At 48.1% G+C, this 24,303-nt stretch overlaps 2 protein-coding genes and 2 non-coding genes across 10 annotated transcripts in view; 3 read left to right on the forward strand and 1 right to left on the reverse strand.

Moving 5' to 3' along the window:
• Positions 1-24,303, forward strand: part of ARMH1 (armadillo like helical domain containing 1) — a 25,368-nt gene continuing 1,065 nt past the window's right edge. Inside the window, exons 1-13 of one of the 6 annotated variants that reach the window (XM_050712367.1) lie at positions 1-17; positions 652-690; positions 3,080-3,297; positions 3,665-3,733; positions 4,262-4,428; positions 5,248-5,444; positions 5,871-5,955; positions 7,759-7,881; positions 8,133-8,205; positions 9,232-9,361; positions 10,158-10,235; positions 10,596-10,704; positions 13,889-14,969. In XM_050712367.1, coding sequence (XP_050568324.1) covers positions 3,092-3,297; positions 3,665-3,733; positions 4,262-4,428; positions 5,248-5,444; positions 5,871-5,955; positions 7,759-7,881; positions 8,133-8,205; positions 9,232-9,361; positions 10,158-10,235; positions 10,596-10,704; positions 13,889-13,896 — 1,245 coding nt within the window. In that variant the 5' untranslated portion in view covers positions 1-17; positions 652-690; positions 3,080-3,091 and the 3' untranslated portion in view covers positions 13,897-14,969. Of the gene's footprint in view, positions 18-649; positions 799-3,079; positions 3,298-3,664; positions 3,734-4,261; positions 4,429-5,247; positions 5,445-5,870; positions 5,956-7,758; positions 7,882-8,132; positions 8,206-9,231; positions 9,362-10,157; positions 10,236-10,595; positions 10,705-11,716; positions 11,992-12,812; positions 12,939-13,888; positions 15,888-24,303 lie in introns of those variants that run through there. The other 5 variants (XM_035537986.2, XM_035537985.2, XM_035537988.2 and 2 more) reach the window with 5 other exon arrangements.
• Positions 6,288-6,402, forward strand: LOC118243822 (U5 spliceosomal RNA). The gene has a single exon (XR_004777349.1). It is a non-coding gene; the product is annotated as a U5 spliceosomal RNA (small nuclear RNA).
• Positions 7,574-7,688, forward strand: LOC118243803 (U5 spliceosomal RNA). The gene has a single exon (XR_004777331.1). It is a non-coding gene; the product is annotated as a U5 spliceosomal RNA (small nuclear RNA).
• The window catches only part of KIF2C (kinesin family member 2C), a 19,046-nt gene continuing 5,958 nt past the window's right edge, over positions 11,216-24,303 (reverse strand). For both annotated transcript variants that reach the window (XM_035537981.2, XM_035537979.2), the window contains 16 exons: positions 23,891-24,001; positions 23,390-23,490; positions 23,038-23,133; positions 21,780-21,834; positions 21,530-21,692; positions 21,175-21,265; positions 19,530-19,593; positions 18,086-18,177; positions 17,656-17,798; positions 16,097-16,301; positions 15,558-15,668; positions 14,981-15,048; positions 13,101-13,209; positions 12,907-13,023; positions 12,415-12,541; positions 11,216-11,748 (listed from right to left, as the gene is read on the reverse strand). In XM_035537981.2, the coding sequence (XP_035393874.1) occupies positions 11,672-11,748; positions 12,415-12,541; positions 12,907-13,023; positions 13,101-13,209; positions 14,981-15,048; positions 15,558-15,668; positions 16,097-16,301; positions 17,656-17,798; positions 18,086-18,177; positions 19,530-19,593; positions 21,175-21,265; positions 21,530-21,692; positions 21,780-21,834; positions 23,038-23,133; positions 23,390-23,490; positions 23,891-24,001 (1,730 nt within the window). In that variant the 3' untranslated portion in view covers positions 11,216-11,671. The remainder of the gene's footprint in view (positions 11,749-12,414; positions 12,542-12,906; positions 13,024-13,100; positions 13,210-14,980; positions 15,049-15,557; positions 15,669-16,096; positions 16,302-17,655; positions 17,799-18,085; positions 18,178-19,529; positions 19,594-21,174; positions 21,266-21,529; positions 21,693-21,779; positions 21,835-23,037; positions 23,134-23,389; positions 23,491-23,890; positions 24,002-24,303) is intronic.

Here is a 24,303-nt window from a genome sequence, read left to right on the forward strand (position 1 = left end):
GGTGTCAATCTCCTGAGGTGAGGGGGCTCCCCCTCAGGGCCGGGGTCGGAGGGGCCGGGGGCGCGGGGCGCCTGCGGGGGTCGGGCCGGGGCCCGGCGGAGTGTGAGGGGCCGGGGGGCCAGAGGGGGGCCGGGGGGGAGCGCGAGGGGTGGGGGAGGGCCCCGGGGTGCGGGATTGGGGCTTGGGGGGGCGGAGGGTGGGGCTTGGGGGGAAGGGCAGGGGTGAGGGGGGAAGGGTGAGGGGCGAGGGGCTGCGGCCTAGGGGGGTGAGGACAGGGCAGGGGTGAGGGGGTGGGTGAGGGGCTGAGGGGGGTGAACACGGCTGTCGGAGGGGGACGGGGTGGGGGTGGAAGGCACTGGGGGCACTGGGGAGAGCGGAGGGGCCGTGGGGAGGGGCAGGGTGCCCAGGCGAGGGGAGGACCCGCCGGGGAAGCCGGCTTCGGGTTTTGCCCAGGGCCCGTGGATCCTGGCGGTGCAGGGATCCAAAGGTAGCTCCACATCACCACGGCGCTGTCCTGCCCGCGGGTCCAAGGCTGCGCCTCGCGCCTGGCAGCGCCAGCCTGCCTTGTGGTCTGGTTTAGCAGCACGCTGCGTGCAAACGAGCGCCCAGCTGCCCCGCGGCCCCTAAATCACTCACGTTTATTCTTGGCAGGAAAAAGGAACTGCCCCGACCCCAGCCCTGGTGTGATCGGTAGGTCCGGTGGGCTGGGGAGGCAGCCCAGCAGTGGTGAGGGCAGCGTTTGGAGCTAGCAAAGAGGAGTTATGTGTTGTTTTTAGCACTGACAAACAACTCAGGCAAGTCATTTAACCTCCCTGTATGTATCTGTATGTTCCCATATGTAAAATGGCGATAATAAAAATACTCAGGTACGTTTTCAGGGTGCTTTGCAATGTCAGCTTAAAGAGCACTACGTCAGCAGATGCTGTCGTTGTAGCAGCCAGGGACTGATACTGCTGTATCCTCAGAAGTCTCGTGATCATTTTTTCAAGCTCATTTTTCTTTGCTGTTGATTCATGGGCAAGCTCTTTGTATCAATAAAATCCTCATGTCTTAAAGCTGGTGCTGGTATTTCTGAATAGTGGAAGCTACTGTAGCTTTAAAATAAAAATAGGGCAGCATTACACCACCAGCATCTCAAACATAAATATGGAAACATTAATTTAGAATCAATTTTAGGATGTTTCAGACTGTAAAGTTCTTTTAACAAGATCTCTGTTGAGGACAGAGGAGCACTTTATGGGACTGTAAATTTCATGCAAACAGTCTCAGTGAAATACAGATTCCCCCTACATACTAGCTGTTCTCTCAATATCAATCATATGCCTTGCAAGTAATGTTTCACAAATATTCTGTAAATCACGGGAAAATGCTTGCAATAATGTGAAATATGACTTTCACTTGACTGTTTCACCAGAGGCCCCTAACAGGCCATTCTCCTGTCAGCACTAACATTTGTTATGGCTAATAACACTTTCAATCACAACTATTTTGGGAAAATGGATTTATTTTAAACCTGCTTCCCTGCAAAGGAGATCCTGAAAACGCCCTGCCAAGGACACAGGCTCTTTACAGAGCACAGACCGTTAATTCCCAAATGAAATTTCATCTCATCTTAATTCTCAATCGTTGTGTCTTAGCCAACTTTTTGAAGTCTTTGTTTGTTTGTTTTCCGTCACTGAGATACTTTTCACCTCTTGGTCATTGTTTTCAGCCGGGTTCAGATAATAGCAATAGAAAATTATTTTGAGCATATGTCCTGGGGATATTTTGGAGCTCATTGGTATTTTGCTCCAAATTCTTGAAGAACAGGCTTAAGAACTTTGCAGACAGCTAACTGTTAATCTTGGTGACTTGTATTATATTGAAAGAAACTTCTCATTCTGAAACCCGGGGATTTTATGTCATTTTAACTTTGCTCTTAAACCATACTTTAAATAAAACCTGAAATAGTGCTTTTCTTAGGTAGGGAGTCCCAAGAACTCAATTAAATAAGGAGAGAATTTTTTTCTTACCCTCAAGTGCACGTGTGTTAGTGCAGCTATCTGTGAGAGACCAACTTTGTCCCTCTTTCTGCACCTGTGTATATACACAGATACTTATTCCTAACCGTAAAGCTCCTTGAGATTAGTCAGTGTCTGAAAGCCAAGCACATACACGTCAGTGGAATTCTTGACTACACGCATGAAGGGAGGGCCTAGTCCTCTGGTATTCCATCCCCCTACGAAGTGCACCTTCCCGTTTGTCAAGTTGGAATGGGGGATATCCTGCTGAGGTAAAAGTGTGGCAAAGTAATTTGGTAAAATACAGGTTGCCTTATGGGATCGAAGGAGGTGCAGACAAGGGATGTTTGTGGAGCTTTTGTCTTCTTGCCTATAGTTCTTATTATTTCAGTTCTTAGATTTTTTAATGATGCACCACTGAAAACCCAGAATGTGCACATAGAAATTAGACAAGAAAAAAAAAATAATAGCAATTTTTCCACCATGCCAAAGGGTCCCAAGCCATTTTGCCACTGCCCAGGCCAAACCTCCTCCTGGAATGGATGTGGGCCCAGCCCCAGTGACTCACTGCACCCTGTGGGTGAGAGCAGGCTGCACTGCTGCGCGCTAACAGGCATTTACGGCCCCCTTGACCCTGTCACTCCCCATAAATCCATACCTATTTGTGCTCTCATTTCACTCTATTTACTCTCCGGTAGGTCAGATATGAGATGCAGTGTTCATATCATGAACCTAGCACGAAACCAAAGTGGGGGGAATGAGTAACATCAAAATGACTTTATTAACACAGCGGAGAAGAGAGTTCCTGTAGTGAAGCCAGCTGCCCTTGGAAAATAATCTCAAGTCTATTGCAGATCCCTTGTGCAGCTTCAGGCGTACCAGAAACTCTCCTTTTAGCTCAGTTTTGCTATCTATGAACGAGTGTAAAGGAAAAAGATGTAATAAATGGCTAGTAAGTGCTTTTATATTAATATTTAATATTTGCCAGAGAACATTTTAAATGTGCTTCTGGTGGTAATTCCTCAATACAGACTTCTTCTGTCTTCGAGGCCTTTCTTTAACTTCTCACTTTTCTCTAGGCAGAAGAGATCATGACTTCTGTCAAAGAGCAGGAGGCCATCAGGAAGCTCATGGTTTTCCTGCAAGAATGGGACAGTGGTCACAAAGTTGCTCGAACCCGCATCCTGGACAGCTTCATCAAAAGCAATAACGGCAAGACAGAACCAGAGCTGGAGCTGGAATTCTCCCAGGGAGCCAGCTTGTTTCTGGCTCGCCTAACAGCGTGGCTCAGGATGACGTATCTGTTTCCTTGGAAAGCTGAAGGTGGCGCGTGGTAGGGGGGGTGGAGAGGAAGGGGATGTTCTCTACCAAAAAAATGTTCAAAGGGTAAGTACAGAGACCCATATCCAGCTGCAGGGGAAAAGAAATAGCTATCTAAAGATGGAACTGAGGGAAAAGTCTTGTAGTTTGACTCTCAGGAACCTAGAATTAGTGTTTTTTCTCCTGTTGGGGTGAGTGTGCTGCCTCTGCACACCTTTGAGAGGAAGCTCCATGCTCCCTCTGACAAAGAGAGTAGGGAACCCAGGTTCAGAGCTCCACATTGCCAGAGTTGCCAGGGGGACACCAAGATGCTCTGTCATTCTCTCCTTAGCTTTATCGAACAGCTACACGCACAGCACGTGCCTTGACAAGCTGCTCAAGTCTATTGGCATCTTCCTATCTGCTGCAGGCGGGTGAGTATAGAACGTAACTGCATGAGAGGTGCACACAAGGGTGGCAGGGTTCAGGAGAGAAAGAAAATAACAGGTCCTGGGCAGGCTTTTGGAAGGGCTGTTTAAGCATTTCATGCAGGGCAGGCCCCAACAAGGGCTGTGGCTTACTGTAAGTAGGATTTTCAAATGTTCCCAAAACCCAATCCACTGCTTGCCCATCACCAGAGCCACTGGGTCATTGGCGCGGTGTGGGAGGAACGTGTTGGGAGCCCGAGTGCAGTGACGGGGCTTTCTGTGCCTGCCTTTCGGTATCTGAAATGAGCACAGGAGAAAACAGGAGCTGGTGACCTGCTGCAGAGCGTGCTGCTGGCGGGCATCTGCCACAGCCGTCCCAGCCGAGCCTCAGGCACCTCGTGTGCGGTGTCTGGGCCCCGGGTCCCCGCTACAACGAGGCAGGAGGTGACAGATCCCAGGAGCACAGAGTGCTCGCTCAGGAAGACGGGCTCCAGGGCGGGTGACATTTTGGGCTTTGTTCCCCCATCCCTGCAGGCGCAGATACCTTATTGAATTTCTGGAGATCGGAGGTGTCATGGTTCTCCTGGAAATACTAGGGCTGAACCACCTGAAAGAAGAGGACAAAAGGGACTCTGTCAAGCTGCTCCAGCTCGTCGCAAACGCTGGCAGGAAGTATAAGGAGCTCATTTGTGAGAGCTACGGTAGGCGCTGTGTCCATCTGCGCTTTTTCCTAATTCGGGCGAGGATGTTCTCCGTGACCTCTGGCCCCCAGGGCTGCTCGCAGCGCTGCGCCCCTCCTTCCCCCCCACCTGCCGATGGCAGATTGCCGCGGCGTTCGTCTTGCTGGAGGGAGTTCAGAGTCCTGGCTATTGTGGAGTGCTTGCATTTCATCCCCTCTCTGGTTTTAATGAGCTCGCTTTCTTTACAGTGATTTCTTCTGATGTGATATTGCTGTCCTGCTGGTTGCAACTGCTACAGTTAAAATCACAAAACAGTTTCTATTCTTCCCTGCAGCGTCTGCCTACCTCTGGAGGTGGGAGGGTTTCGTTCTTTTGAAAGAACCTTACAATATTTTTTTCCTTTTTTTTTTTTTCTCCTGGACACTAGAAGCGAAACGCCATTCATCGCTCTGTAGTTGGGATTATGCCTCAGGTTGTCAGTGACTACGGGGTGATACCTGCTGTCGCAGCTTCCTCCCAGAGAGATGAAGCTGCAGGAGCAGCAGCGGGATCCTTAGCAGCACTGTTGGCATCTCCGTGCCAGGTTTGCTCCTTGTGTAAATGCCTGCAGAAGGGCTTTGGCCATCTCCTCCAGCTGACAGTTTGGCTGACTGGTTTTCCAGCTGGTGTCGTGGCTCCTGATAAGAACAAAGAACACTTCTCCTGGCTTCTGCTCCTCAAGCCACACTTTGAGTGGGACACGATGCTGTGTTTTTTGGGAGGGGTCTGTCAGCAAAACTGCTGAGAAGCGTGACCTGCAGACTCATCCAGACATAATTTGGCACCTCTTTCTCCGCACAGGGGTGCGATGCCTCGCCGAGTTGTTGGCCACCTCCACCTCAGCAGAGGCTCAAGAAGACGCGCGGGTTCTGCTGGACTCCCTGGGCCGCGGCAATCCCAAGTACCAGAACCAAGTCTACAAAGGCCTCATCGCGGTGCTGCCGTGCGCCTCCCCCCGAGCCCAGCAGCTGGCTCTGCAGACGCTGGGGCCGATGCAGGTGGGTGGCAGGGGGTGACAGGCAGCGTTACCTTTCCCTGGCACTCACTCCCCCTGCCCCAGGCCAAGGGTGAGCACAGGGAAGGGCCGTGGCTGGGAGAGGGGCTGGTGCTCAGCTGCCCAGTGCTGGCGTCTCCCAGTTGACGCTTCCTCCGCTTCAGCGGAGGCTGCTGGCTCGGTACCCCCCACACCCACAGTGGGGTACGGCAGGCCATCCGAATGCAACGTTGTGGTTTCCTCTGCAGCACCCGCTGCGGGACCCCAGCCCTGTTCCCCTGTGGGTGCTCAAAGGACGCTTTGTGTCAGAGGGCAGGGCTCAGCCCCGTTTCCCGACACGATCAAGGGGGCTGCACGGAGCCACCCCCGTGCCCGCAGGGTGACAGCCCGGAGCTGTCCCCTCACCCCGCCCCTGTCCCTGTCCCCGCAGGAGCTGGTGGGAGAGGCGCCCCCCGCGCTGGTGGAGCCCCTGCTGGCCGTGCTGGGCTCGGCGCACCTGGAGGTGCAGCACCAAGGTAGGACCCGGCCCGGGCGGCCGGGGGTGGCTCAGCGGGGCCGGGGGGCGCGGGGGAATCTGAGCGGGGCCGCTTCCCGCGCGCGCGCGCGCCTCATTAGCATGCGCCTCATTTGCATACCCACGGTGCACCGCGCGGCGCCGCCCGCTCCCGCCCGCTCCGGTCCCGTTTCCGCAGCTCCCGCGGGGCCGCCCGGGGCCGGGAACGGGGCCGGGAGGCGGGGAGGGGATGGGGGGAGCGGGGCCGGGGGGGGTCGGAGCGGGCGGGGGGCGGCGCCGTGAGCTGGGGGGCGGCGGGCGGCGCTGGGGCCGGGCCGGAGGGGGTTGTACGTCATACTCTGGTTTCTCTTCAGATCGTATAAATCTTTCGCCTTTTACTAAAGATTTCCGTGGAGAGGAACAAGCACGAGTGTCGTGGAATTTTTTGAGGCTCTGCCTCGGCAGAGCTACCCCGATTTGGTCAAAAACAGAGTGGGTTTCGGGTTATCCGGCACAGCGCATCAAAGAGCGTTTGTGCCCCGCTGCTCCCTGGTGCAGCTCGGGGCGGGGCGGGGGCTTTCTGGTCCTGTTGGTGGTTATCTGCAAGCAGAGGCCGCCCCCCAGCTTCCCATCAGGCGGTTGTAGAGAGCAGCGAGGGCCCTCCGAGGTCCCCCCCCGGGGAACGCCACCGGAGGCCGGCCGCCAGCTGGTTTCGCTCCGTCCACCACCGCTCTCTGGGCCCGGCCACCCTGCCGGTTGTTAACCCAGCACAGTTGTACCTGCCCAGGCCATGGGCTGCCAGCTGCTCCGCGAGCATACTGTGGCAGACTGTGCCACAGGCCTTGCAGAGGGCTCGGCAGAGCACATCAGCAGCCCTTCCCCCGTCCCCCAGGCGGGTCACCCAGTCACAGGAGATGAGGTTGGTCAGGCAGGACTTTGCCTTTCACGAACCCGTGCTGGCTGAGCCTGATGCCCCGCTGGTCCCGCACACATCGCATGATTGCACTCCAGACGAGCTGTCCCAGCGCCTCTCCTGGCAGCGAGGTCAGGCCGACAGGCCTGCAGCCCCCCGGGCCCTCCAAAGGACTCGTTATAGGACGGACGTCACACTGGCTGATCAGACGTGGAGAAGGCACGGAGAGCCTCGGCCTTTCCTTGCCCTCGGCAGTCACGTTCCCCCTGCACCCAGTAAAGGCAGGAACAGGCGCGCGAGGCGTGGAGTGCTTTGAGGGTCCGTTTTTGGGGGAGCCGCCCCGCGTCGCTTACCGGCAGAGAGAGCGGGGCCGGGCTGGGGGCGCTCCGCGCCACGGGGTCCCAAGCCCCGCCCCCAGCCCGGCCCAAGCCCCGCCCCTCGCTGGAGGCCCCGCCCGCTTCCTCGCTGCCCGAGCCCTTCGGCCCCGCCCCTCAGGGCCCTTCTCATTTGCATACCCAGCGCGCCCCGCGGCAGCGCGGCGCCTCCCGGCCCCGTTTCCTCCGCCGCGGCCGCTCCCGGCGCCGTGCCGAGCCCTGCGGGGCGCGGGGGGACGGGGCGGGGAGGGGCGGGGAGCGGGGCCGGGGGGGCCCGGAGCGGGCGGGGGGCGGCGCCGTGAGCTGGGGGGCGGCGGGCGGCGCTGGGGCCGGGCCGGAGGGAGGTGAGCGTCATACTCTGGTTTCTCTTCAGATCGTATAAATCTTTCGCCTTTTACTAAAGATTTCCGTGGAGAGGAACAAGCACGAGTGTCGTGGAATTTTTTGAGGCTCTGCTTCGGCAGAGCTGCCCCGATGTGGTTAAAAATAGGATTGAGCCGTAACTCCGCGGTGCTCATGCTGCTCTCTGTCCCCGCAGCCCTGCAGCTGCTGCCGGCCCTGATGCCCCTCCGGGTCCGCCCGGCCCTGCTGGCGGCGCTGGTGGCCGCGCTGACGCCGCCCGGGCAGACAGCGTTCGCCTCCCGCAGCGAGAGCACCGCAGGTAACGGTGCCCCCGGCTGGGGCTGCCCAGACCTTCAGAGATCTGCTGAGGTCTGCGGGGCGAGGTGGCAATTCCAGCCTGGCCCAGAGCGGGCTGCAGTGGCCTCTGCGGGTGCGCCCTGCAGGGTACGCAGCCACAGGCCTTCCCTGAGGAGAAATCCTCTTTTCGTCTTACCGCCCCCCACCCTCCTTTCTCACACCTCAGGACTGTTCCAAAGCATCGTTCTCACTTGGTTGATTTTCCTCCTGCAGATCCAAAAGCGCTGTGCCCGAGGGAGCCGATGCTGGCGTACATTCAGCAGGCAGCTGCCGCAAAAGCCATCGGGTAAGAAACTTTGGAGCAAACCCCACAGGAGCATGAAAAGGACTTTAGGGAAGCATCTTCCTTTGAACAGGAATGGACTGGGACACGTTCCTCCAGGGAGCATTCCCCTCCGGCACTGCTCTCTGGCTGAACACCCCAGCTCTGCCAAGCCCTGTTCTAGGCTGCTTGGAGATGAGTGTGTTCAGGGCAGAGCTGCTGCCTGGAGGTAGCGGTGCACAAACCCTCCCTGCTACTGACACTGGAGTGGGTTTTATTTTTTATTTTTTTATAGGGAGATGTGGAATCCCTTCAGCTCCGGCCCTGTGTGCTGTCACAATGGCCCCTTTATGGCTGAGCCTGGATGCAATGTGTGTGTGTGTCCTTCCACGGCACAGGGCTGTAGGGTGCTATATTGATCAAGACCACCGTATTCTCCACGTAGCTGGGAGCCACAAGTAATTAAACCTTATTTAACATCAGCTGCCCGGTGGAAGAATCTGCAGAATCCTCAAATTCAGCCATTTATGCTAAAGTTTTTCATTCACTATGAATTTCTTGCAGCGTCCACAAGATAGTGCTATAAGAACACTTTTTCTACAAAAGTAGATGATGGGGAAAAAAAAATCCCACAAAAGCAGATGAACTTAGTGGGTACAGAGGCACACTGGAGCGTCTTCCAGGGTCATGCTCACAGAAGCAATAACATTGGTGGTATTTCCATTTCGAGTCCTGGCTTCTTTATGGTCATGCAGGAAACGTGGTAGAATTTAATACACACTAGGAAGCGCCCGACAATAATTAAACAATTGGTTCTCAGCAAGAACATGTTAAATGACTGACAATCAATGTAGAGCCAAATGTTTATTTTTGTTTGCTTGTTTGTTTTCCTGTCTCCCGTCCATCATTGCCTCTAGGGCAGGGTAGAAACAGGAACATGTCATTTTTCCACTGGGGTCACACCAGGTCTGCACCAAGAGGGCCAGACCCAATTTGTTGTGTGCCCCTTCCCCTGTACAGGGTAGGGGCTGACGGCCTGTCTTATTGCAGCATTTTAGCCAAGGAGTCAGCAGAAGTGGCTGAAGAGCTGATCCAGCTGAAAGTGGTGCGTGGCCTGATGGTTGCTGTGGGGAACGCGGAACACGTGCCCAGCCAGAGACATGGCAGCATCTCCCTGAAGGTGAGTGTGATGGGATGTGGTGGAGGCCAGTGTAATGGTCTCAGAGTGCTTGAACAGAAAGGCTCCCTGCATTATAGGCTTTTTTTTTTCTGAGCACAGCAGACACAGGCTTATTCACAAAGCTGGGAGTGGCACTTCCTTCAGGCAGTAGCTGTGCTTCCTGTCCTATATGCCAACCACCAAAAAGAAGGTGCTGAGAAGCCAGTGTTGGCCCTCACACATCTGCTCTACCCACCAGCTTGCCAGGAGTAGCAAGCACAGAGCTCATGGGCTAAACAATGCAGTTTGCCTGGAGCTAGACACTAGCACAGAATTACAAGCAGGATATTTTGTCCTGCTGGTGCTGCATAAAGAGCTTTGGCCACCTCAGCACAACTCTGTCTGTGTAAGTCACAGGTGATGACTGGGAAGAGGAAGGACCACGGTGTCAGTAGATAGGAAGGGGCTGAATGAGGGACTGAATGAGGGACAACTGAGAATCAGGCTACTCAGGGTGAAAAGGGGGGTTACAAACTGCTGTTCATCTGAGCAGGCATGGACAGCTCAGCAGGATGAATTCCCTTGTAACCACTCCACTGCAAACACCCTCCCTTCTCTTGTCAGTGAGCTGGCACTGGGGGACAGCAGAAGGGAACAACATAAAGCTTGAGCAGGGGCCCACAAGTTCCCTCATAGGTTTGTTCATGAAGTGCTGTCTAAAGTGCTGCTAAAGGAGGGGGCTCAGGGAATACCTGTCATGTAACATGGAAGTTACCTAGAGCTGTGTCATACACGCACCAACTCTGTTCTGTTGCAGTATTTTGTCCATACATTTCCCTTTGTGGAAGAGCACGTAAAGAAGGCAGTAGGGGACACACTTTTCCAGCTCTTTATGGTAAGCATGCCTTTCTTACAGGTTTTAATGGCCCTTGGAGCTCAGTCTGTTTTGCATGAGTGTAGAGATTGGACTTCTCACAAAAAATCCAGTCTTGAATAAGATTCCAGAAAAGCCTCACCTTTGAGAAGTGTTTACCTTCAGGCTGTGTTCAGGAAGATAACTGCTCTGACTCCTTGCTCTCTCAGACTCCTGCTAGGACTGTAACAGTGGGAACTTGGTGTCAGAATGAGGCACGAGGTGACTCGAGCTCTTCCAAACCAGGTCCCTCCTGAGTCTGGCTCCTGGGGTGGAGTACATAGTACGATGCAGGCAGAGCCCAGGTGCTACAAGTCATAACACCATCATGACCTCTTCCAGGACAATCCTGAGACCTGGTACACAAAAATGGATCCAGCCCAGGCTGAAGAACTGGCCTCCAGTCTAGTGGACATCCCCAAAGACATGGCAAGGAAGCAGTCCACAGAAGGTATGTACAAAGCTGGAGTCACAGTCACTTCTCCAGCAACACTCCCCCCTTACAATAACATTTATCACAAATTACTCACATTGTTGGAAAGCTGCTGAACATGTTATTTTATGTGGCACATTCTCCATTTCCCACATGGAAGATACACATGAAATAACAGCCTGGGGCTACCTTTGAAGCCTAACTAAACTCCAGAGGTACAAAGGAGGCACAGGGCCCTTCCCATTTTCCTGCTACCAAAAGGGCAGAGCCACTCACTACAACCTGTTGGGCTTTGCTCAAGTACAGGAGACTGGTTTAGAGGCTCCCCCCCACTAGGCAAGATCTACCCAGCAGAATCTCGATTAAGAAACATTTATTTTAAATGATTTTTATGCAAACATTACAAGTGTAAAGACTTTAAAAAGAAGCTTCCTCCAAGAGATCAGCCTCTCTCCACAACACCAACCAGTCTTTAGGAACAGTTAGACTTTAGCAAAAAATCAGTAAGAAATATTTTATAAGATAGAAGTTAATTAAATACAGGAACATTTATTTATCAAGTTTCTTAAAATACTGATTTTTTACAGTTACATATAGTCCATTTTCTTCCTAGAAGAGACTTGCAAAAGTTTTGCAATGTTTCAAGCACACCTGGACCAAAAGTTATATGTACACCAGAAAATTATACATGTGTATCTAGTTCTATCAGAGGAGACCATTGTCACTAACAAAGGACCAGATGTTAGACATACCTAGCACACTCTCAGGCCCCCCCCTCCCCAAGCCTTGCAGGCATGGTTTCTAGCAGGGTCTCTGCAGAGTCCCCGATACCAGGCCATGAAGAGAGAGGCTGCCACGTTCGCTGCCCTCAGGCTCACCAGACCTGCAGACACCCTACTGCATTTAAAATAGGAGTTACTCAAACCACTGACAAACATGCAAGAGATACAGAAGACTGCTTGTGAATCAGGTTCTGCTGTATTTACTAAGGCCTGTGCTTGCTCATCTGCTTGCTGGCTTGCTCCTCCAGCTGCATGGCGACTGCCAGGGCATCCAACGTTTCTGTAACGGAAGACAGGATTAGCAGGGGGACTGACCTGAGGGCTGAGTTCTCCAGCCCAGCTGTTCCTCTCAGCCCCTCAGCTGCTGCCATCTGCGAGGGCCACAGAGGCAAATGAACTGTGCAAGAACAGCTCAGCCAACATCAGATCCCCAACATCACATCCTGCCTGATCTCACAAAGCTCGTTAGCTTTACAGTGGATAGATATTAAGGCCCAATATCCACGAAAACAGAAGTGGAAACAGTAGACGTACCCCTGCAAATGCCTATGACATGGTATTGTGATCAATTTCTCAAGTCACTGTTTTTTGGGCAAGGCAAGAGATAAGCTATGTAACCAACAAATAAAACAGACGTCAGCTCTTCTTAGTGGGTATAGCATTATTCTCAAGAGAGGGCAGTTTTATGTGGCATTGAAAAAGTGGAAGATACTTTTCAAAGTAATGTTTTGGCTAGTACAGACGAAAGGACATCTCAAGTCTGTGCTAGGTGATCACAGCATAAGTGCTCAGAACTATCAGCAGTGCAGAAGGACTGGGTGCTCAACACCACCACCCCTCCCAGATAGATAAGCTGATGTTATTTCAGATCTTAGAGAAAAAAGATTAGTGACAGTGCTATTCAGAAACTCTTGAGTAGGCACTGTCTCAAGAAGCATTAACATACCTCTGACACTAAGGAAATTTCTTGAGCTCTCCTCTACAAAGTACTTAGCTCTACCCACAAAGGTCTCAAGATCATAGTCTGGTTGCTCTGTGATTCCCAAGAGGTAGTCAAGTTCAGTCGTCATTTTCTGTATTTACAAGAAAGACCATGAAGAGAAATCAGAGATATCAACTTTCTGGAAGTTCAATGAGTTTCTTTGAATATGACACACCAAATCAAAGCAGAGCTTCGGCAGACCAGTATCAGTTGGTGCAAGTAGAGATTGCTAGCTGGAGGGGAGGGGGACTGGCTGGCCACAAGCACCAGAATTCCACAGTTTAACCGGTTGGGCAGGAAACCAGAGGGAAAAGCTGGCAGTGAGGAAAAGGTAACACCATTGACAGCATCTTGCATTACAGCCCACAGCCTACCCAGTAGCACTCGGCTCAGACAAGGCAAGCTCCTGTCAACATAGAGAAGGCAGCTCGGGCTGGGCTTGCCTCTTCCACCTACCTGTCTCAGTTCTCTAAGTTGTTCTACAACCTTCTCCTCCCGTTCACCAATCTGAATCACAGCCTCACGGAAATTGAACATGTGGGGAGACATATCTTCCTCCTCATCCTTGGAGAGCTGCAAGAAACAGCCCAAGTAAGAAGAGCAGCTTGTTTCCAGCTTTAAGATTTGTTCAGCCCACTGCCCACACATACATTGTGTTGAAGACCTGAGCTTTCTCCACTGATCTCCGTTTCCTCGTTCTCAATCTCCATATGATTCTGTGTTTCACCACCTCCATTATGAGGGCTGAGCTCTTTCACTCTGCAACAAGAGGATTCACCACTCAGTCTTTCAGCAATTTCAGAGCGACAGCATCACAAAACAGCTACTGCAATCAGTCGGTGCTCAGCATTGACTTCATTGACTAATGAAGTCAAAAACATTTGACTTCATTAAAAAATCCACATTACCACACCTGGAACGAGCTTTCATGGACAAACTCCAGAGGACTGTGGGAAGGGAAGCTGAGAGATGTGCCTCTATGTCCAGCCTAGCCACAACAATTTAGGACCTCTCCTGGAGAGAAGTGTTCCAAGTACACAATACTAATTGCCAGCAAAGCCTTTCGCACACACAGGCTATCTTCCACATGTCAGCTTGGTTTGTCATGACCAACTAAGAGGACTTAGTATGGAAAGAAAAGGAATAAGGCTGATCCCCACCCCTCCCATTGAGGCCCTCCATGCCAGAATAGGCCTATACGGATAACAATCATATCTGATGACATGGAGCTAGAGGTAGAGGTCAAGCATCAGCTAGGTACTTCATTCTAGTTACTAGTGTCAGCTTCATATTTCCAGCGGGTTCCAGCTTACACACCCCGTTTATAGCTTGAACTTGCCTTGTGCACTAGCTAAGAATCCAGTGAGTACAACTGAAGACTAGCATCTTACTGAAGCACACCATAAGCCAGATGTTGCATTTTGTCCTGTACTTTCAGGTGATTAGGAATGACTATCCACCAGAAAAAAGCCTTCAATCCGGAACAAAATCTGGAAGCCTGTCAAGATCCCTAGTGCTCCTGAACGTTTGTGACTTGAATTAGCAGACATCCTTTCAGAGGCTGGAAAGGAGAGGACCGAGCAGCCTTTTGCGAACCAAACAAAGGAAAGCTACCAAATCTGAAGTGTGGAAATGTCATCTTGTTAACGTATGACAAATCATAGGCTCTACAGCCACAGCACACGGATCCACACAACACAGCATCACCAACAAAAAATTCAAGTGCCACTGACCCTAGTGAAAGAGGAAAAGGCTTAGCTGTTTCCTTAGCTGTTGAGCTTAGACTTAAAATACTCTCCCTGTAGCTGTAGAGTCTGCCTGTCCCTTTTTGCTTGTCACCTCACCAGAGAGGTGTAAGGGCACGTAAAGGCTCTCACTGCTCTGCACAGTAGTTCCAGGTTTCAAGCAAGACCCCCTTGTGAATCTTTAGTCTCAGTCCCTACAAGTCTTTTGTGCACTGCAGGTACCCAAAGCCCAACCATGGGGCATTCAAAATCCACGCTCACACCATTTGCTGCAAGGCACCCGAGTTCCCCAGATTCTTTAGATTTCACCCGGTCTCTGAAGTGTCATACCCTATTAGCTTCTATTAAAGTCCATCAAAAACACCTACTGCCCTTCCGCATCATTTGTAGGGTCATGTCAGGGAAACATTCTTAGCACACACATAGGGGACCCTGCATAGAATACTGCAAAAAGTAAAGGTCATGGATGTAACCATTCAGGATGTGCTGCTAACAGGGTAAACTCCCGACAAAAAACAAGGTGATCTGAAGTCTTACATAAGACACTCCTCTGAGTAAAGGAGACAGTTATGGTTTTACACAAACTCTATTACCCCCCCACAGAAACACAAAACCACACCCATGATAGTTTCTGAAGACAGCTTTAAGGTTATTCGCTCCCAGCAAATGGAACCTCCAAATTGTCACCATGGACAATGACACCAAGAGAACTTTTGATCAGTGTAAAAGCAGCCAAAACACATTCTGCAACAAGAGCAGAATCCCCAGGCCAGAAAGGCCATTACCTGTCAGCGTATCTCAGTGTGTTTAAGGTGTACTCGCATGAACTCATGCCCGGAGAAATCATTGCTATCTGCAAACAGAACAGAAAGCCACAGTGAGTCCCACGTCTGCCTTTTGCTCACGTTAATGGCACTGCAGATCCCACCAGGCAGCTGTGAGATGTTAGGGAAAAGGATCAGTGTTAAGATGTTGTCAAGTCTGTTTTTCTTTACGGTTCCTGTGGGACATGTGAGAGACTCTGTATCCAGCTTTCCTCTGGCTTTATGTGCACCCATGGTGCTGTGCCTCCCACAGGAAGCAAAGCTTTTTGAGCACACTCCAGGTTCTACTGTAGATCCACTGTATGAAAGTGGCTTCTGCTGCCCTGTTCCTACTGGGGCTGGATCAGAACTCGCCGGTTGTTGGTCTCAGTTGCTGTGGGTGAGTTGAGGAGAAAAACTGCAAGACTTTTTTTGCGGAGAACTGAAGCTTTGTGACTTCCAAGTCCCCTCCCCTTAGAAAGGGAGCATGCAGCTCTCTGGACAAATTGCAGAGATCACAAGCGGTGAGTGGGTTCAGCTGTGCCACGCACATACTCACCATACAGGTTCTTGAGTTAGTTCCTATGAAAGAGTCTCTTAGCACCTGGGTCAGCTTGCTTTCCCGGAAAGGGGTATGAGATTTGTTCTGGCCTAAAGCTCGGATACATTCCTAAGAAAAAGACAAGTCATGAACGCAACATTTGCATCTTTTCTCAAAGAACTCTGCAAGCTACAGCCACCAACTACCAGTAAACCCAAGAGGCTGGAGAACGGTCATCTCCATTGCTCTGTATGTGCTTCATAGCCTTTTAAATAGACTCCACATATTTGACTGTCACAAGATACATGGTATATCCACCATACATTTAATAAAAACTTGAATGAAGCTTGAAATGGGTGTCTGACAAAACTACACTGCCTTCCTGGAAACACTGTAAATGGAAGTATACACATCATTTTGAGGGTTATTAAAATACAAAACTAAGATCCCTTTAGCTGTTCTTTTCCCTTGCACTGGAAAGAAACAGAGCATATAACCCCAGAGTTAAACAATCCTTGTGTTGAGTAGTACCATTTGCTCCTTGAGCTATAGCTCACCTTCAAAGCTAGCAAGCTTTTATTGATTTCTGCACCTTCCATTCGTGTCTGCCTGTCAGCACTAGATGTGTCCGCACCCCTCTCATTTCCTGCCAGATCCACCAAGGAAAATTTGCCAAGCAGCTTCCCTCTTCGGCGTAGTATGATTTGGAAGCAGGCATGTGACCGTGAAGAGCTAGCATTTGCAAAAGTTTGTCCGGATGTCCTACAACAAATAAGCAAACAAGTGTTAGAACTGTGTCACAGAAGACTGAGGTCCCAACAACACTAGACCTGCAGCCATTCAGTTAAGTTGTTTAACCCACACATTAATACCTCAAGATTGCATGAATTAAAGAATCACTTCCAATATCAAGCTGCCTGGCTCAACTCAGCTAGCCTGCACTAGCAGTCAGAAAAATATTCTGATACCTTATATGCATTTGAAGCTGGAAGAAATACCTTCAGCACAGCATCTTCCTGCCACAGAGCAGACCGCATGTCATTCTCCTAATGCATCTGCTATCACACGGTAAGCTCCGCCAAGTTTCCTCCACTAAACAGCATTAGCTGTGCTAGCACATTACACTCATGGTAAGTCCCTTTTCCCCAGCCAAGCTGGCTTGCTGGTTAACCTCTGCACCTACCCTGTCACTGCAAGAGATTGGAGTCTGATGTGCCATAAACCTTACTGTGACCTTCATCATTCATACCCTGCAAGGGCTGGCACGTTTGCTGTCCCACCCGCAACATCCCTGCTCCTAGGGGAAGATGGAAGGAGGATGTCCTTAAAAATTGCTGGGGGAGGCAGGAGCCTGAAGCGTTAGACAGTTCTTGGCTGAAATGTCATTCTGCTGTGCGTGCTTTTTTGGCTAAGTGAGATTTCAGGATGCACGTGCAATGTAACACAGCAGCCAAGGAGTTCTCATTTGCCAAGTAATATTTCCCTAACAGCTGCACCTTATTAGACAGGTAAGACTTGCTGATACAGAATTTAGCCCCTGATCAAAGACAAGCCAGTACAACAGCAGAGATACCCCAACTGCAGCCGGCCTGCCAAGATGAGCAGCCAAGCCTACAGCTGTCCCTCCGCACTTTCTCAGGGATTCTTTAGAGAAGATCCCCAAATGACGTGCAGCATTTTTGCTGCTACTGGAACAACTCATCTGGCCTGCAGTTAAGACTGAGTATTTTTGCAGCTATAGCTTGATGCCAGCTACTCTTCCTTGATCTTACAAGCCCACAGGGAACTACATATGTTCCTGCAAACTACTTCTAGGAAGCAGGCATTCAGTTTTGGCACCAGGGCAGCCATCTCCTCAGCTGAGCGGTTTCTCTCTTCTGGAGAGATGTGAGGACATGCAGCCACTATGGAAGGAAGGCTAAAACCATCCCTGCCAGTCCTTTATTCTGCAACCCTCTTGTTTTCATGCAGAGGTGTGGATCAGTGCCTGTCTGTTACTGGGTACAACAGGCTCCTCTTTGAAATCTCCAAGCCCTGGGCTACAGTCACCACATTTTTTGCAGATACAGAGGTACAACAGGACATGGACTTTTCTTATTGTTTTAAGCAATCAAACCTGCATGCACTGCCCATCTCAATCATTCTGATGACATCTTCAGCACAACTGACTTGTCTCTCTTGAAGGCCAACCACCTGGACCTGCTGCTTGCCATCCTCCAGGACTCGAAGCTTTGCCTTCTTATTCAAGAGATCAAACACCTATATTCAGGCAACAAAATCAAGGCAAATCTGAACAACTCTCCTTGAGAAAGAGACTTGAGACTACTTAGTCTATGCTGTCTTTGTAGAGAACTATATAGGATGTAGGAACAGCACATTTAATGTAGTCTTCCAATTCAATTCCAAACATGCCAAGAACAATAGACTACATAGAACTATTGAAATTATTAAGTTTTTTATTCTTCTACTTATCAAATATGCAGTCAAAGAAGTCATGCCAGGATTTTTTTTTTTTATTTTTTTATTTTTTTTTTTAGAAGTCTTACCTTTCCATTGTATATTTCAAAGAAAGTCACATAGACTTCCAGGTCTTGACTCCTGTACCTGGGCTGGTTTAGAAGAAGGAAGACATCTTGAGCTGGTGAGGAAAGACAGGAGTTTAGTTAACTAATTTAAAACATGTCCTAGCTGCTATTTGAACTGCTTTTGAATATTGCTTAGCCATAATGTAGTACTTCTGGCAGCTGAATGATAGCTATCCCGAGCAAACACATGTGGAACAATTAGTGCTGTTAATGCTGTGCTATCATCTGGAAAACAGTTTCAGCAGCATTGTCATCCAGGGACTGAAAACACAGGGATATAGAGGTTTCTACCGTTAATATTACCTGCAGATCGCAATGCTAACTGATCCAGTAAGATCAGGATAAGCAAATACTGTCCCCCTTGCTGGTCTGGGAGAAAATTATAATCTGCTATTGCTTTGGACAGGTTTGCAAGAGTCAAGCATTTGTTTGAAGCTCTTCCTGTGGAGAATCTAGAAGACACCTCTCTGAGCATCAGCATTGCTGCTGGAGACAATATACCAGATTAGTTGGGCCTTTGTTTGAATCGAGTTCAGTCTCTCACAAATAGACTTCACACTTTGATCTGAAAAGCAGACTTTCCTTCAGAGCCAGTCATAACTGATTCAGAGACTAGCAAAGAGTTGCTTGTTTCAACTGCCTTGCTACACAGGTAGTTTCACAAAATGCTTTTCTGTAGGGGAAGTACAGGAGTCAGGGTTCATGGTGCTTTCTAGGGATTATATCAAGGAGTTTACAAAATATTCTCAGAAATGGGTGCTTGTGTGCGCCTTTTTTTTGCATCTAGTGCTTAAATGAAAAAATAAATCATTCGTATGCTTTCTGTATAAAAAGCTTTATACCAGAAGTGGGTAGTGTTCTGTTGCATTCAAGTCAGGCTATTTCCAAGCACCATCCTTAGGCTGAGACAAAAGCAAAGCAGAACTCAAAATTAAATGTTTCAGCCTTAAATGTTTCAGCCCAGCAAATGTCAAACAAGAAGATCTGTCACCCATCTCAAAAGCAAATATTTTCTGACAAGTGATAAATAGCAGGTGGATCTAGAAAACTAGATGTTGGATGGAAAATACAGTTTGTGAAACTGAATGGGCTGCCCAGGGAAGTGGTGGAGTCACCATCCCTGGAGGTCTTAAAAAGACGTTTAGATGTTGAGCTTAGTGATATGGTTCAGTGAAGGACTTGTTAGTGTTAGGTCAGAGGTAGGACTCTGTGATCTTGGAGGTCTCTTCCAACCTAGACAATTCTGTGAAAAACTAATCCCACCTCCTGCAACAAACACCACCGCTTATTAATGAAAACTTATGTACCTTTTCCCAGAAAAAAAAGTATCCATACAAAAACAGACCTTATCTATTTAAGAAAAGCATGCACAAATTTGATTTTCATATCTAAAGAATCAACTTACATGCAAAAGCATATATACCCTTAGAGGCATTCTGTGCTCTCCCGGAGAAGTCTCCACCCATAGTCTGTGAAGAGAAAAGGCCATCAAAAGTGAGATATGGCACAAGAGCAAGTCAGGCTACCTGATTTTAGTACTGAGAACATACTGGGAAGTTATCATGTATATGATAACTGATCTCAGTGAGGTGATTACAACAGTACAATTAAAGTTAGTTTTCTACTTCCCTATCAGTTCAGAGAGGAGATTTGGACTATGCAAAGTGTCAGCTAAATGCCTGTAAGGCTCTGCAGTGATAACTACTTCATAGGAATTCGGTGCAGTTATTCCTCCTAGGGGAAATGCAAGTGCAACTGAACAGCCTCTGGCCAGAGCAAAGACTCATTTGTTTGGAAATAAATTTAGTACCGTTTTCACTGTGACTTTCAAAAACTCACGTGTGATATCAAAATGAATCAACCTTGTTCACCAAGCTTCTTCAACAGATACCTTTAATCCTCCCACAATTTGTACTTTGTGCTATCTCAGTGAATTGCTTTACCATTTTTTACACGAAACTAAGTTATTTAAAACTCAGTCCCACAATATATTCTCAATCTACCCGAGTTTAATATGCAGCATTCCAGTCTCAAGGTGCAGCTATTGTCCTTGCACTACTTCTGTGCCCTAGGATCAGGAAGGGGAAGTAATTAAGAAATCTGAATGCCTCACAGCTGAATGATGCTCAGATGAGCAGGTTTGTGTGCACATTTTAGTGCAACGAAGATGCCTATATCCAAATCTCTACAGTGCTTCCTTTTGGGTTACTGGAGGTGATAAACAGTTGACTACATAATAGTGATAGGAGAACCTAGCCTAAACTTTGCCTCTAACACTTGAATGACAGCACCTGTCTTACCATTTAAGCTGGTTAGCTAGCCAACTCCAGCTCACACCACCTTGGTCTGACAAAGGCTTCTTGCAGAGCAAGAAGACAATGGATTTGGCTCCACTACCATAGTGTAAAGGAAGAGAATTTCCATTTTCCTTCCCTTTAGTTTCTAGAAGGGGAAAAAGACAACCCAATTGCTGAAAATTTAGAACGTAACACCTCTGAGGCGGAAAACACAATCTCCAGTTCTCTTGAAACTGCAGGGGGTGGGCTGGAAGGAGTGGTTAGAAAGTGAACACAGTAATTTCCACCACTTCGCAATACCAGATCATTTAAGTGTTCATGTGCAATAAGAAGCATTTTCTTACATAACCACTAAGGTCTTTGGAATGTCTCCAAACTCAAAATACAATACAGACAATAGCCTTTGTCTCACATGTAGGCTAATAACCCTACTTTGCAAAGTTAGGGCAGCAACAGCAGTTCAAGGCAAGTGATAGCTATGGCTCTGCCACTAACATGTGAGGATATCCTTGGTTCTAAGTCTTTAAAAATCAGCTATGGGATAATTTTAGCATGACTTTACTCGCAACTTCAGAGGAAAACCACTAATACTTCTAACTACAGAAATACAGAAAAAGAGGATTAACAACTGAAACTATTATCTTTAAGAAAATAAAGCAAGATTTGAGCTCCTTTTACAACCCTGTAACATCAAGGAACTTCAACATACTTTAGATAAAGCTAGAAAATTGGATACTTTGGAGAAAAACTTACATGTGTCTTGCCACTGCCTGTCTGGCCATATGCAAAACATGTCGCCTTTCCACCCTCGAAGATGGTCTGTACAAGAGGCCTGGCAGTGAACCTGGATATTCAGAAGGTAAAAGACAGTTAAGTTAAGCAGTTCACATCCTGCTTTATCAGTTTTCCTAAAGAAGCTAATTTCCTAAGGATGTCCTTTTATTTGCAAGGCCACGCCAAAACTGAGCTTTGGACTTCAGTCCTTCGGTTTCCTCCAAAAAGGAATTTTCATATTTACTTCAGGTAGCAGTTTCTTCCAACTAGGCTGTCATCTAGCCATAGCTCAGCGCTATCTTGAAAATCAATCCAAATGAGAGGAAAGCATTACCTGTATACCATTTCATTAGAAGCCAGTTCATCAAATGAAAAGTCAAATCTGAATGCTTGGGTTTCAAGGTATTTTGTTAGATCCACTTTCTGCTTTGGCTCGTGGACCAGCAGGACACATTTGCTTGGAACAGTAATCACATCACATTCCTTTCTGAGAAGTTCTGTTGATGGAAGAGACCCTCAGATTTAACATGAATAAACAAAGTCAAACTGCTCCAAAGTCAGATCTGCTTTATCAGAACACTCACCTTGTTTATTTAGAGGGCGCTTTCTGACACAGACACAAATCCTATGTTCTTCTATCTAAAAGAAAATTAGGAAAACAAGTAATAATTATTTCCTAATTACATGTACTGAGTAGCACAGAGAAAGGTTCCATGCTCCCTCACGTTGACTTCTCAACACACTGATGAGTTTCCTCTGGTACTGATCTGGAGGAGACCTGCTCATGGAGGAGTGTAAGTCTTAAAGTCCGTTGAATGCACAAAAAACACTATGAACAATTTACTTCTGGGTAGCATTCTCAACATATCACACAGAAATGCTCCTATGCTAAAAAAGTGTCCCAAATATTCTGTTTTAGGGTCAATAACGTGTTCAGTTCTTGGCCAGCTGTCCAGCAAAATCTGTGATCTTATTACTGCAACTAGGGTCAAATTCAGGTAAATTATTATTTTAATTTACCTCTGGAGGTTTTTTTGACCTGAAGTTTTTCACTGGTGCAGTAAGTTTAGCTATTTGTGCAGCACATCTGCACATCAGTTGGGTTTGAGAAGTGCCTGTTCCATTGGTTGAAGCAGGTAGTAGGAGATGACAAGCTCATCCCTGTCATGCAGCAACATTTATACAAACAGCTGATTCTCAGCTCTGTCAGATGCAAGTACACAAACTACCTCATGTTCTATGCTAGTCAGCACCTACTCATGTTTGAACTTAAATGCTGTCATTTTTTCACTGACTATAGCAAGGCTTTTGCTAGACAAAGACTACTTGTTCTCAGGTATTAAACAATGCCACCTCTGTAATTGCTGAGGGTCTCTGCTGAACCTGCTTTTTGTAGTTTGACCTCTACTTTTGCTCTTTCACTTGTTGACCTACTCTAAAATTACTCAATATACAACTCACACATCTAACACTGTTACAGGGCACTAGTCTGTTTTAACTTATTTATACCTATACCTACAAACCAAACTGCTATGTAATAGGCTCTGCCATTTACAAGCTCTGAAAACTACTGATGTTACACACAAAGCATTGCATGATAATTTTCAAAGTGCAAACTCTTCGCTAGTGCCATATGCAAAGTAATGCAAGGCAGCTTAGCCCTAAATAGGAGAGGTAAGTGACCTTACATTTACCACCGGGTGCCCTCAGGATCACAATATGCTCAGAGGATTTCCCAAGAGCTGTGATGCACTAATTTGCTCATCTGCTAAAGCCATCAGTACAAACTAAAGAAGTCAAAGTGTCTACGTGCTGCACTCAGCAGCCTCAGTATTTACTTACTGGGTCAGTTATAGATAATGGCTGGCAGTCTAAAGTTGCTCTGAATTCCTTGATCATCCGTGCAAACTCCCAGTTTGGACAACTGCTGTCATATTCCTGCATGAGAAAACATAGGCATGAAGGTAATTAACCCACAACAGAAAAAAAGCCCCAGAGCACACCAAACACAACCAATTACATAGATAGAAAAGTATTCACTCAAAGGCCACAAATTCAGAACATTCTGAAACTAGAATCAATCCATCCTTTGGCATAAACTTAAGAACAAAGTCTGTCCAAAATACGTTTTGGTTTCAACTACCAGGTTGTACTACCTAATAGAATTTCCCCTTTTTGGGGTAGAGTACTCTACCTGTGCACGTTTTGTCCTGATTTCACTAATTTGAGCTCTCTTTTCTTCTCTCTTGTGTTTCATTTTCTCCATCTCTTTCACAATGTTAGATCTTCTCCGAACTAGATAAAATGAAAACACTTCCTTGGAATAAATTTTCACCTTATGTTTTAAACATGATGTTTTACAAAGATGTCAAGGTTACTGACAGACTAGCCTGTCTAAGTGGTACAGGAAATAGTCATCTTCAGAAGAATGGTTGTTAATATTTCACCGCTTCCTTCCCAACGCAGATCTACCTATCAGAAGCTGGTTAGCATGTCACACCATCACTAAGGGCAGCATTTCTGAGGAGACAACCACTCTAACAGAACGATGTATTTATAATAAAAATACTTAAGATATTTAGTCTTGCTGCCAAAGCCACCCTTTCAAAGCATTAGTCTAGGACTACACAAAGCAGCAATCACAGTGATGCACTTCTGACCGGTGAGCCAGTTCTTACCCACCGCTCCCAGGTACCTGGGCTCGCTGAAGGGTTCATTCTAGCAGAAAGCAGATGATCCTCTGAATTTCCATTTGTCAATGGGGGTTCTGGAGCACAGCTCAGCCTACTAGTCTTGGTTCGGCCAGCTGCAGAAAGAAGCCACACCAAAGACAATAACTGGAACCCAAAGATCAAGAACATTTTGTAATTTGCAAATCCTCACAGACCACAGCTATTCCTCAACTCCAATTCCGGATCAGGAGGGAGAACTTGCTAAAATATATGTGCAAATTTTTTTAATCCTTCACCAATCACAAACTTTTATTCAAAACTACAAATCAGTGCCACACTAACTAGACAAGAATATCAAGCCTCTTATTTGAACATCTTTGCAAAACTTAATATGCAAGGAATGCCCACAGCTATTCATGGGGTAGGTCTGGTAAAG

The sequence above is a fragment of the Cygnus atratus genome, chromosome 8 (assembly GCF_013377495.2).
Source record: "Cygnus atratus isolate AKBS03 ecotype Queensland, Australia chromosome 8, CAtr_DNAZoo_HiC_assembly, whole genome shotgun sequence".
NCBI lineage: Eukaryota > Metazoa > Chordata > Aves > Anseriformes > Anatidae > Cygnus > Cygnus atratus.